General features: G+C 43.8%; 2 protein-coding genes across 3 annotated transcripts in view; both read right to left on the bottom strand.

Annotated features, from left to right (window-relative positions):
- Positions 1-10,224, bottom strand: part of LOC306779262 (tricarboxylate transport protein B, mitochondrial) — a 29,764-nt gene extending 19,540 nt beyond the window's left edge. The window contains exons 1-2 of the mRNA XM_079271111.1: positions 9,940-10,224; positions 261-368 (exon numbers count right to left, since the gene is read on the bottom strand). Coding sequence (XP_079127237.1) covers positions 261-368; positions 9,940-10,051 — 220 coding nt within the window. The 5' untranslated portion in view covers positions 10,052-10,224. The remainder of the gene's footprint in view (positions 1-260; positions 369-9,939) is intronic.
- Positions 10,225-11,167: 943 nt separating this feature from the next.
- Positions 11,168-13,145, bottom strand: part of cltcl1 (clathrin, heavy chain-like 1) — a 29,372-nt gene continuing 27,394 nt past the window's right edge. For both annotated transcript variants that reach the window (XM_079269814.1, XM_079269815.1), the window contains one exon: positions 11,168-12,591. In XM_079269814.1, coding sequence (XP_079125940.1) covers positions 12,467-12,591 — 125 coding nt within the window. In that variant the 3' untranslated portion in view covers positions 11,168-12,466. The remainder of the gene's footprint in view (positions 12,592-13,145) is intronic.

Below are 13,145 nucleotides of genomic sequence, written 5' to 3'. Positions count from 1 at the left end.
CAGTCTTTGTGCTAGAAGTGTATTTCCCACAATGTTAACTTTCAAATCTTCAATCGTCCTGTTGTTTTATTGGGATTTTATTGTGTTTATGTTTTTGTGTTTTTAATGCTGTCTCGATGCAAAGATGTTTTGTTTCATTTATTGATGCTTACATCCATGCCTGTTGAAACAACTTGTGTGGAAGACTTTGCTTTGTGAATGTAATCAAATCAATCCCAAATTCAGCTCTGTGTGTATTGGCTCATTCACATCCCGCTCACCTACTCCTCTGTATTTGGGTGGATTGGCCTTCTCATCCAGTTGTAGCTGGGTCTTGACGTACTCTGTGGGGAATGTGATGCAGATCTCTATGCCACCTGCAATGCCGCCTGGAAAACACAGACAGTCAGAGCAGATGTTAACGGGTATAAAGACAAGATGTAAATTAACCTGGAACTGATACTTTTTTTTTTTTAAAGTGCTGAAGAAGAAGGTGGTTTCGCTGACATATTGCCTAAACTTAAAGCTCCGGCTGCGGCCTCAATCCGAGCCTGATCCAGAGCCCCGTCGCCCTCATGAATTTGCACATGGTGCCATCACGTCACGGATCATTACAGCGACTCCACAAATGGCCTCTCCCTCCATAAACATTAAAAGCACCGCGGCCGAGGGAGGAAGAGTAACGAGCTGAGCGGAGATAACTCAACCGCGGCTAAACTACATGGGCGCCTGTGCTGTTTGAGAGAAGAAGAGAGGCGTTGTGTGAGAAAACGTTCACGCTTTTCAAATATCCTGTACTGTTTTTAGGCGTGCGATTGTAAAACGTATGCAGAAACAAAAGAAAGAATGGAGCAAATAAACGAAGGTGTGAGTGAGACCGCTGGAGAGTTCAAGGCTGAGACTCGCCGCGGGCGATGAGTCGAATAGATGAGGACACGTGTCCTCAAGCCAGGCCGATGCAGAATACAGACAAGTCACAGGGGGGGGGGGACATGGAAACAGGGCTGACATTAATTAAATGATCTGCTCAGCCTGCAGGGAGGGGCTCCATTACCCAGACCCATTAACTCAATGACACTGAGACAGACAGACACACACACACACACACGCACGCACGCACGCACACGCACGCACGCAGACGGACTAAAAGAAATGTATGATCTGAAACTATATTCCTCCACATTGATCATGAGGAATTATGCGTATTTGCTCCAAGTCAGGAAAGTGACTCGACACGAGAACACACCGAACCCGATGAATGGGAAGTCAGAAACGTTGCATATAAAAGAGTCCAAATATGTCTGTCAGAGAAGCACTTTCAACAGGAAGTGGTCGTGTTTCTGGGAATCACAGGTTTACTTTTTTAAAGAAAAACTTGCAGTTGCTCAGAAGCTTTTCTTTTCCTTTATGTAGAATATTTATGAGACTAAAGCATCCTTCATTCACATGGCAAAAAAATGAGTCTTGAAGGCAGAATATGTTCGTATTGGTGCTTATTTTCATTTATTTTACTTTTTGTGTATTCTGGCTCCACATGCTGCCGCAGCGAAGCAATGTTTCACTCGACGTGCACGTGTGTCATTTAGCTCTGCAGTTTTGCACTCCTCACATGCTGCCTACACGACCTTTCACGGGGCACCCATGAAGCAGAGCCTCCACTTAGGATAAAAGCATATTTAACCCTGGACATACGTTTTAGGACTATAGGAAGATACATAACATCAGGAATTTCTTCCTGATGTAGCAATGATTATAATCATTGCTACATCTTCTTGAAGCCTCTGACTCATCTGCTTCTCTTTATCTGCATCTCCTGAGAGTGGTCTCTGATTTAATAAGGGAAAATGCAATTTACTTACGGCTGAACAAACATCTGATGCAGTCATTTATCTCCACGATTGTATTTTGGCAAAATTGAAATATTAAAATCATGTGATTCACATTTTCGACATGTAGATGAATGAGACGCATTTACAACTAAATGTGTCACGCCATGAGATTTGAAATACCCGAGTATAGCGATGTATATTTATTTTCTGAAAATGATAGTGTATATATTTTGATCTATACCCAAACATTACACATGCATTTATTTTATTCAGTGTGATGAAAGTGATTTTGATTTTGCCACATGTGATTTTGAGTATTTCAGTATTGGGATAACACTGATTAGTGGCACAATAATAAACTTGTTTATCACTTATTATAGCTGGATTTAGCCCAATTCATAAAAACTGAGTGCCACAAAGCCGAATCATGTGATTTCTCTCACACACACACACACGCACGCACGCACTTTAACCAACCACCCAGCCAGTGAGCTGTAAGTAAATGTTGGCCGAGCCACCAGGAGTCAGATGAGTGTTACAACGCTGATCCGGGACCAGTGGGTCAGTGTTATATTGTAGAAGAATAAAACAATAAACCTCATTCATCTGTTTCCAGCCGAGACAACGGCCTGAACATGAAAAACCAACTGGCAGTCTCTCGGCAACTCACGTGCACACGATCAATCCTCATCAGGAGGAGAAGCGCTTTGTTTGTCTATCAGTCCATTTCGCAGGCCACAAAAAAAACACACGCACACATATTTCACACCCGCAAACTTACAGATGACACCCTAAACGACTCCCGTGCAGCTGCCAGACGTGGGCGACGCAAGCAAAACGACCATTAATCTTTATCTCCGCGAGCTCGCTCCCCTCTCCCGTTCTTCGTTTTTCTCCCAGCGTCCATCCTCCCCCCCCCCCATCCCCCCCCCCGCCCCCCCGTCCCCCAGCAGCACTTCTCCACACCGTATGCATGTAACCAGCGTAATTTGACAGGTGCTGCAGGTTTTTGTAAGAAAACGCACGAAACATTAGGAGAAATTGTTCGTAGGACATCATACAACCGTTGTATGAGGATGAGTTGAAGGGAGGCCCTCCAACAGAAATACACCCATGTTAACAGAAAAAAAACAATATATTAAAATGGTGCCATTGCTATAAACACCCTCAAAAAGCAAACCCAAAATCAACTGATCATTTCAGCTCCACATACTTTTGAACACACTTTTTATACATTTTTTTGCAGCGCAGACAGGCGCAGAGGGAGCCAGGTGTGCAGCTGACAGGGAGGAACTGTCTCTGGAACCCTGTCCTGTCTGCTTCAGTGACTCGAATGAGCATCCAACACATCTGGTCCACTAAGAAACTTCCCTTCTCTCTGGAGGAGCCGACAATCCAGCACGGTGAATATTGCAGCTCCTAAATGTATGTGAAGCCCCATTTCCTTCAAAATAAACCTTTTCTATAGAATTAAGATTCAGATTAAGATTCTTTCGGAGGCAGGACAACTCAATTAATAAGCAGTTTTCCAGCGGAATCTATCTATTATTCATCCAAATGTCCCTTTATTTAGATTATTATCACTTTAAATTCTCTGGAGTCTGGGGAGGGGGGGGGGGGGGGGAGATGTTATTGAATCCATGTTTCCAGTCCAACAGGAGAACGTAGCCAGATTTTGGTGCATTCAAGGAAGCTCTGACTTTTGAAATATACTTTTGTTTTACAACTTTACTGTTTTGATTCAGTCTTACCTCTCTCTTCAGCGTGGTTTCCAGATGCAAAAGGCAGTGAAAAGCCCCAATTCCAAACAGCAGGCGGGCAAAGGTTAACAACTGGTGAAATATAGCTAACTTGTAGCAGCTAAGTATATTTCCCTCAGGACTACACAACAACCCCATCACTCATAGTAAGAAGCAGATTGAGAAAATGGCTTTTCAAAACCTTTAAAAGATTGCTGTTGGGTGACCATCTGGAAGTAGACGTCAGAATGTTTTTTTTTCAACCTGACAGTTAATTACTAGAAAATGAATTACCCTGCTGTAACATAACTCTGACAAAAATGTATAACAAATACATGTTCACGCTGATCGATGCTCTTAAAACACATTTAAAGTTAAGTTTCCACGTCACTGTTTGATGAATTAAAACCAGCTGCTGACTGAAAGACAGAAAATCTAACAATTTATGAGGAAATGGTTATTTGTAAGTGAGATAAATAAGAAGTCGACGTAGTCACAGAGACGTCATCCATTGGTTTGTGGACTGCCGTTTTAAAGCATTGATTTTGGCTTGTTGGCGGTCGCCATCTTTGCTTTGACTGCGGACATTGTGGTTTTTGGCCATCGATATCTTGGTTTTGGCATGTCGCCATCTTGGTTTTTGGTATCAGAAGTGACACCAGAGGATGGAGCTTACTCCAACCGAACACTGGATAAGACATTTTAGGCGGAATTGTTACAATTTACTTTCATGAACTGAAAACAAAGTTATAAGACGAAAAACACAAACAACTCCCAGACCATACAACGCCGTGGCAACATGTCAATCACAAGGTAGCCCCGCCCTAAAGCATACCCTGCTTTATGGTCTATTTGACTCTAAATGGACCATAATTTACCAAATGAACATCATGCTGTATTGAAAGACTTGAAACTAGCGATTGAGACCATAAACTCATGTTCAAAATGTTTACTGAGGTAATAAATCAAGTGACAAGTAGAATCATTTTCTCATATTCTATACAACCCGACTTCTTTTTGCAACCACAGGAGATTGCCAGTAGAAAGAATACAAGTTCAACGTACTTCTGCATTGGCTTCACTTTTAAGACCCGGAGGTTTCCGCCTGAATAAAACATGCAAAATCTGCGGTGCTGTAAAGAATCTCAAAGACATTCACAAACACAATGAAGAAAGCCGACAGTCATGTGGGCCTTTCTGCACTAATGTCTATTTGGTTGTGCCACCGCATTCACTTGAATGGGGTTTCGGCGTGAAGAGAGCAAAAAACAACAACACTTAACTTTGGGCCCATATTGACGAGCCATACATTAACAAAGAAAAATGATTCAAAGTTTAAAACGTAGACAAAACGCTGGAGTTTAATGAGCCAAATGGGCATTTTGATAGCTAGCACAGTTTTCATGAAGTCACAGATTAAGTTTCGGGAAAATTTTGGGTCTGTTTCAGATTTTATCATGGGTGTGTATTGCACGGCTCGTTAAGTGCTAGTGATGACATCACGGTCAGAGTGGAGCAGAGCATGAAAAGTATTCTGTGATTTTTCCAAATAAAGTGCTTCGAGTCCCACAATTTTTACTCTTTCTACACCAGTTTTGGTCAAAAAGCTTGGAAATGTTGTGCTGGTCGCAGGCATGCGTCTATGGAACTCAACGGACTTACACATTTGGCTCAAAGAGCCGCAGAGCGACATGAACTCTAACCAACTGCTCCATTAGACTCCATGTTAAATCTGACCACTAATTTCTCAAAGATAGCAGACGGTAACAGTTTTGTATTTTGCTCTGTAGCTCACATTTTTAACACCACAAACATAAACACCTCATCAGCGCGTTCGGCGGAGTCTTATCTCTCTCATGGTACCAATATGTTGTTGATTGGACTCTGATCAGCTGTGATCATCGGCCGCCGTCATCAGAAACAGACATCGCTTCACGTGACGCAACTGAGAAAGGGTCTCACTTCTCTTAAAGAATATGTATAGTTTCCTCTCCCCTCGCATGGTTTCCTTGTGTCTCTCCATGCATCCCTATAGTAGGGACTAAGATGCAAGGAAAGGACGCAAGTGAAGGAAACGGGGATGCAATTAAGAGACTTGGAATGTACCCAGACACAGACACACAGACATGACTTGGAGATATTCAGTCACATTATGATTCTGTCTCCTCTCCCTCTCTCACCCACCCAGCCCCACCTTTTCAAAATAAAAGCCCCACAGAGGGACTTCTAACTGGAATGCTTGTGATGAAGCCTGTCATTTAATAACCTCTGTGTATTTGTGTCAAACATCATGATTATGTCTCCTGTCTCACACACCCAGTCCCACCCTTTCAAAATAAAAGCCCCATGGAGTAACTGTATCTTAACATGAAGCTCAGAATGAGGTTTGTGTTAAGAAATGTTAAGTTCAAGTCTTTCCATCACAAATACAGAAATGTAATTTTCAAAGGTATACATCTCAAACACAGAACACTCCCATCATTTCCAAAGGCTTCTCAAACTAAGATGTATATCTCTCCAATGCAGAAATGACGGGAGCCATTTGTGGACTGTCCATCACGAATACAAGATTCAATCCAAGAGTATGAATCTAAAATGCAGAAAAGAGAGAAGGGATATCTCAATTGAACCTCAATGATACTACCAGTAATATTGGCATGTATATATATTGCGAAGTCTTCGGGCAGTAGAGGCCCGAGGGGGGGTGGGGGGGGGGGGCCCTGTGACGCGAGGGACCAGGGAGAAAGCGCACCGTTTGACGAGCCCTCTGAGCCCGAGAGGAGACAACCACTCAGAGAAACCTAACCGGCCAGACAGACAGACAGAGACAGAGAGAGAGGAACGGTGACATAAAAACAAGCCTGTCTCAGTGGAAAATTCAATCCATCATGAAATCAAGATTTAAAAAATAAAAGCAATGGACTTTTCTCTCTCCGTCCATCCCTCTGCTTCCCGGGCTCTGCTCAGAAGTGTTACAACTGAACGTGAATTGCACAGCGCCCTGCGAATCAGGACCAGAGACTCCATTTAGACCGCTCTCTCTCTCCCTCAGGCCTCAGGCAGACAAAACCCTAACCCTCCTTCCGTGTCTCGAGGCAGTGGCTGCCGAGAGAGGACTTGAAAACCAGCCAATGGGAGCATTGACAATTGTTTTCTTAAATTGAATAGGTCCTGCTCTGTTATTTTATTATATTGTATGTAGTGTGCATTTTCCATACCCAATATTTTACCACCCTGTTTTACCACCCTGCGTAACCACCCTGTTTGCTGCTGCCACAGACAAATTTCCCCTTGGGGATGAATAAAGTACTTTTCTATTCTATTCTTCTTCTATTCTCAGGAAGAGCTCACAGATCTCTAAAAGCTTTGGAAATGTGTGCAACGTGCCCCCCCCCCCCCCCTCCCCAACCACTCTCTCCATCTATGCTGGCCTCGTAACCCATTACGCTTTGACCTTCTACTTCTTGCTTTGTCTACCCTGAGCCTTCGGGCAAGTACCGTGGCTCACACTCTATTTCGCCACACAAGATGTGCTGCTAAACCGTAACAGATGAACCCTGGAGTAGCATTAGCATGTCGGAGCACTGCGAGGGGTGTCAACTGGATTAATGAAACCGCCACAGCCAGGCGAGAGGAATTCGTATGTTGACAATGCGAGTTATCGGCTGTGGCTTTTGATGGACGACCCGAAAAAAAGACAGTTGCTGAGTCATGTTTTGAACATTAAACTACACACACACACACACTTTCATTTCTAAAAAAAACCCCTTTGAAAGACTGATCGATCAATGGCTTGCTGACGGCGAGGCCGGGAGGAGTCAGAGAGCGAACAGAGTTGTGAGACGGAGTGGACGAAACTGCGCTCCAGCCTCTGCAGAAAAGAAACTGGACTGACAGGATCAAGACGAGCTAAACGACACAGGGAGCGACACGCAGGGCCATATCCAGTCAATCAGGCTGCACGGGAATGAAGGGGGGAGGAGGGGAGAGGGGAAAGGTCTCCCCGCGGCTGCATTTACATTTCTCTCTGGCTGACAGGACGACACCAGTCAGGAGATTTATTTTTTTGTTTCGTTTCTTTGATATTATTAAGATTTTATTTGTACAGGGACAGTTCACATTAATCGACAGCATATGATCGGGTCAACAGGAGTGAATGACCCTATCATCTGAAAAAATGAATGACATTAAAGTAAATTGGGCCTTCAGGGTTAGAAACAAGCAAAATCTCCTCACACGGGTCGTTTGTTTGTGACGTTCCAAACAATGTGATTGAAGGATGAATGAATCTAAATTGAAAGGGCCACTGTGAATGTATAGAAATGTAGAAACACCACAGCACGCACATGTAAGGTTTGACGCTCGGATTAACAGGGTTAATCATTTTTCAAACATTGGCTGGTTTTCACTTCTCGAATGTGAGGTTTCGATGCCTATCCTTGTGTTATATATGATAGTAAACTAAATATTTAGGGGTTTCTTTTAACTCCTGACCCAGTAAAACAAGCAGGTTGGAGACGTTGCCTGGGCTCTGGTAACTCATTATGGGAAATTTTCACTATTTTAAAATGATCCATCGATTGATCCAATAAAAATGTAAATCAGCACAATACGTCCTTATTCCTAAGCGGCAGCCCTGAAACGGTGACTTTTCAATCTCCAATCAAAGGGAATTCATTGAGAATGATGAAATATTCAGCACGGAGCCGGTGCCAGAGAACAAGGCTGAAATCAACAGAGTGCTGCCAAATAGCAGCATGAAGCCTTAATACAGGGGCACCTCTGAGAGGCTCTTCATCAGCTGGAGCTGCTGCACCCTGATCATCAACACAGGAGGGGGGAGGAAGGGGGAGACAGAGCAGCAGGAGAGAGTTTCTGAACCCCAGCGGGGATAAACTGATGAATCACAGGAATGGCCCACAACAAGAATGACTGAAGTAGCGCTGAACCAATAAATCAACCAATTGATCTATTAATATTAGGGGTGTAACGGTTCACACAATTCACGGTTGGGTTCGGTACACTACAGTGGAGCCACGGTTCGGTATGTTTCGGTCCAGTAGAAAACTATAAATGCCAGAGAAATGTACTTGATTTTAAAATATATTTATTCATTACAACTAACAACATAACCTTATTCTTTGACTTTGAACAATGATGGAACTATACCTGAGTGACTCATCTTCTGGGGTGTCTTCTTAGCAACACATAAGCATAAAAAACAAAAACTGCTCCTTAATGTTATGTAGTATTGTTACTTACATCTTGCAAAAGAGATTTTTTATCTCAATGGGACTACCTGGTTAAATAAAGGTTTTTAAAAAATATATATCTATTTTTTTCAAACGTATTCGGTTCGTCATGCGTACCGAACCGTGAGCCTCGTACCGAACGGTTCAATACGAATATGCGTACCGTTACACCCCTAATTAATATGTCCCTACCGAACCTCTGCAGCTCACAGTGCAAACAAAATTGAGCATTAAATGCACGACTGACTTTAAATTCAATTTGAGATGTTTATTATTTAGATTGTTATCGATATTTTTGGGGAAAAAATTGTTTTACATGTATTCACCACATGGTTAACCCAATACATTGATCAACAGCTATACTATTTAGTTTCAGCGGTAGAATGTAGCATTGAGATGATAGAATGGATTCATATTTTCCGGCACTGTCAACCTTGACACAAGGTCCCTTTAGTGGCTGCTCAGGGACTCTTTCGACCACATCACATGATCTTCATCGGTCGGTGGACCGTTAAAGTCCTTAAAGTACTCGGGGAAGAAAAAGAAAAATATAACTTGAACATGACAACTGATATGATCAACCGGAAAAAAACTCAACATTAAAGGGCGTTGCATCCTCCACGCATCGAGAGTCCCCTAAACCGCCGCGCGCATCAATCCACTCCAACATCATTATGTCAAGTGCTCGAGAGACGATCTTTAGACTCACGTCGGTGCAGCAGTTGCCATCCGATCGTGAAAAGACAGCACTGTTTGGTCAGGACAGTGTCCTCTCAGGACCGGTTCACTTCTCAGCTTCAAGTGGGGTCACGAGGTTTGAGGGCAAGCGACAACAAAATGTATCAAGCCTGTTAAAGTACCTCCTTCCACATAATATCTGTTGAGTTATGACCTTACTTGACGCTCTTCCCTCTAACCGTGTGACTACAAGTTTCCATTAACTCAACGCTGTTTTTATAGTTTTGCTCTTTTAATGTTTTTTTTAGGTTTTTTAAAAGTATTTATTGGGTTGCATCGGAAACAAGCTCACACAAAGTAGCCTATTCAATAAAATAAAAAACAGTTTATTCAACTGTAACTTCTTTGCAAACCAGTAACATTTTGTACAACTTTCCGCGTGACAAGTGAAGATGGACTTACCTGCCAGAATGGCCTTTCCCGGGTGGGTTAGTTTCGTTTTCCCCGCCGGCGCCGCCGCCGCCAGACACCGCGGTCTGAAGAAAGGGCTGATAAATGTGCCTCTATCCTGCATAATTGCCAGGAAATGCACACTAAAATATACCACCAAAAAAGCTTCTACTCTAATTATCTATATTTTCAAGTGGCTTGAAGTGGAGCGGAGCGCGCGACACATGCACAGCTGCCGTCTGGTGCGCTCTCCTGGATTATGCAGGTGACCTGGGTTGAGACTCCAGCGGAGCTCGCTCTCTGTTGACAGTGGGCGTACACTGGGACCGTCGAGGAAGTTGGGATGTTCTATAGGCAGTGGCTGTTAGTTGTAACCATGGCAACGTCGTATCACGACGGTCGTGCGTAAGTAGAGCGGAGCGAACCGGAAGCGAGAGGGGGCGGCGTACGAGGAGTCCTCTCCGCGTCTGGCGGCCGCGTGGAACTTGGCGGTTTTTCTCCAGGAAGCGATTGGGATTTATTTGTTTTAAGAAACTGCAGAGCCTGTTGTGCGACAATAGGTCGATGGTTGGTGACACTCTCTGGGTGCTTGCGCGAGAGTAGAGCGGCTACTTTTATTCCACAGTAGAAGAAGACTGAGATGAAGAAGAAGAAGGGCGGGGCTGCAGCCTGTCTGTATTACCATCTGAATGCAGCCCAGCGGGGGAGAATACATTCCTATTTCCGTTATTAAATCGTTTTACGACCAAAACCTTCCGCACCCCCCACTCCCCCCCCAGCAGCTGGCGGTAATTGGTCCAAACATGCCAGCCACGGCCTCTCCAAACAAACAGGCAGCGGCTCCTAACACAAACATAAACCATCAATCAGGCCTTGGCAGCTCGGTTACAACCGTGTCAGTCTGGGATTTAACAAGGAAATGGAAAAAAGGGTGCAACAGGGAGAAACCCGGATCAAAACCACCGCTCACCTACCTCCAGAAACACAGACACAACAGAGGCCCTAGAGAGCGTGCACACATAGCTCCCCTGACATAAATGAAGTAGAACAATACACTGCGTGTTTAACTGTATGTTACTCTCTTGACTCGTGCAGAAAAAGTAAGTGCCCGCGCTTTCGCTTTCCGCTTGGACACCGACCACGCACGCGGTGGGACAGGGCTCATAATCACTGCATTACGCGCGGATCGACGGGAAGTAAACAAATGAACTGTCACCGGTTGGAGCAGCCTCGCCTCAACACTTTGCCATTTATTAACCAGCTGTTTTTTTTGTTTTGTGTTTTTTCATTTTCTTACAAAAATCATTATGCTTTTTAAGATGACCACACGCACGCGCATACACACTATAGACAGTACATCCCATAATATTTGACTCCTTTGATTAGTTAGGTGTTTCAATATATCTTAAATTATACAGTGTTCAGTAAACTATGATTTTTTTTGACCAACTGGCACCAGGATGTGAGCTAATGCGCCTCCATCTCAAGTCTGTCTGAGCTTCATCACAGCTTCCGGTTATGAGCGTTTCAACGTTAGTAATACTTGATATACTTGAGAGTAACATGAAAATTGTGCTGCTGGTTGCAGCAGTATAGTTTAGCGGCACATGCACAGACTACAGCATATTTTTATTGTTATTTATTTCACCACTTTCTTTCTGTCACAAGCATCCTGGAACTCCAGATCCAACAAAGTCGACCGATGAGATCGAACGCTCCGACTCAGCGGAAAAGAGTTTTTTTGCAGCTGCGAGGGGACGGACATTTCATTGAGTGTCTCTTGGTTTTGGTGATGTGTCCTTTCAAAGCCTTTTTAGGCTACACACGTACGCACATGCACACACATACACAGATAGTACCGTAACCTCATAAACAAGTGTTCTTAATTGGTACAGCAAACACTTTGTACCTGTTGTGAGAGGACAAACAAAAACTATTGCACAGTAACCGTCTTTCCAATCAGATCATGAGACAGTTGTGGAATTAAACATGAGTCCTTTTTGTTGTTTTTTGCCCCCTCCTCAAAAGTGTGTAAGGCCGTAGCAGTACTTTTACAACTCCTCGGTAACAAAGTCTCTTCCTCATCAGTGCTGAATCTCTGGGAAAAAATAAAAATAACAAAAAGCTGCTCTATGGTTAATAAAGTCTACATGGAACAGCAGGACAGAGAGGTTTGGCATCACTAAGGTTGTCCTTGGGTTTTTGTTAAATTCTCTAGGAGCTGAGAGGTGACTTCATGCTGTGTAGATCAGTAATGCAGCTGTAACGTCCAAGTGGAAAAGAGGGAAAGTGGAAAGGGAATGGGGGGGGGGGGGGGGGGGGGGTCCAACAGCCTTCCAGTCCTTCCGAAGTGCGCGTGGATACAGTAGAGGCGAAGGGTTTCTATTGCAGTTTCAGTGGCGTCCTATTGGGAATGACGGCCTGGTTGAGTTTCAGGTGTCGACCCGGAGCACCACGGTCCAGTGTGGTTCAGGTCCAAGGTGTGTTGTGTGTGTGCTAGGAGGGAGAGAGGGGGTGGGCGAGGCAGGGAGGGGGCCTCTTACATGTTGAAGCCGTAAGCGGGCTGAGCCGGGAAGCCGGCAGGGGCGGCGGCATAGCCGTAGCCGGGGTACGCCGGCTGGGGAGCCACCGGAGCAGGAGAGGGGGGCAACATCAGCTGCTGGCCTGATCACACAAATACAAACGCACACACACAGGGTTATGCTAATGTGGAACATTTACGTCAGTCTTTCACCAAAAACTTACCTCTTGTTCGTGCTGCTCAAAGAGACCGTTAATACCGTTAATGCTGATGTAAAACCAATCTCTTTCAGGCACCAGAGGTGTGTCCTGATTTTGGAAATGATCATAGTAGAAACGCCCCTACTGAATAACACAGTTGCTGCTGGTTTCATCACAAATAGTAATATTGTAAACTGTAAAAAATAGATTTGAAAAATAAAATAAAATAAATGAAAGTAAAAAGGGAAATTGAGTGTTTTGGTAAATTACACATTTTCTCTGTCTCTCTATACTTTTGAATAGCAATATTATTTTTTCCAAATACTAACTGAGTGTGGCCAAAATCTTTTTAAGTCAGACTACAACAAGTAGACCAGTGGTTGCCAGATTGGACTGGTTTCCCCCCCAATTGGCGCTACTTTCAAATCAAGTTGGGCTGGTGAAATATTATAAAATTACAATATAATCAAACAAGCTTTCATTTAATGATTTAAAAA

This window comes from Melanostigma gelatinosum (genome assembly GCF_949748355.1).
Source record: "Melanostigma gelatinosum genome assembly, chromosome: 6".
NCBI classification, from domain to species: Eukaryota; Metazoa; Chordata; class Actinopteri; order Perciformes; family Zoarcidae; genus Melanostigma; species Melanostigma gelatinosum.
The sequence above is the reverse complement of the archived record's forward strand: the minus strand, read 5'-3'. Positions and strand labels throughout refer to the sequence as shown.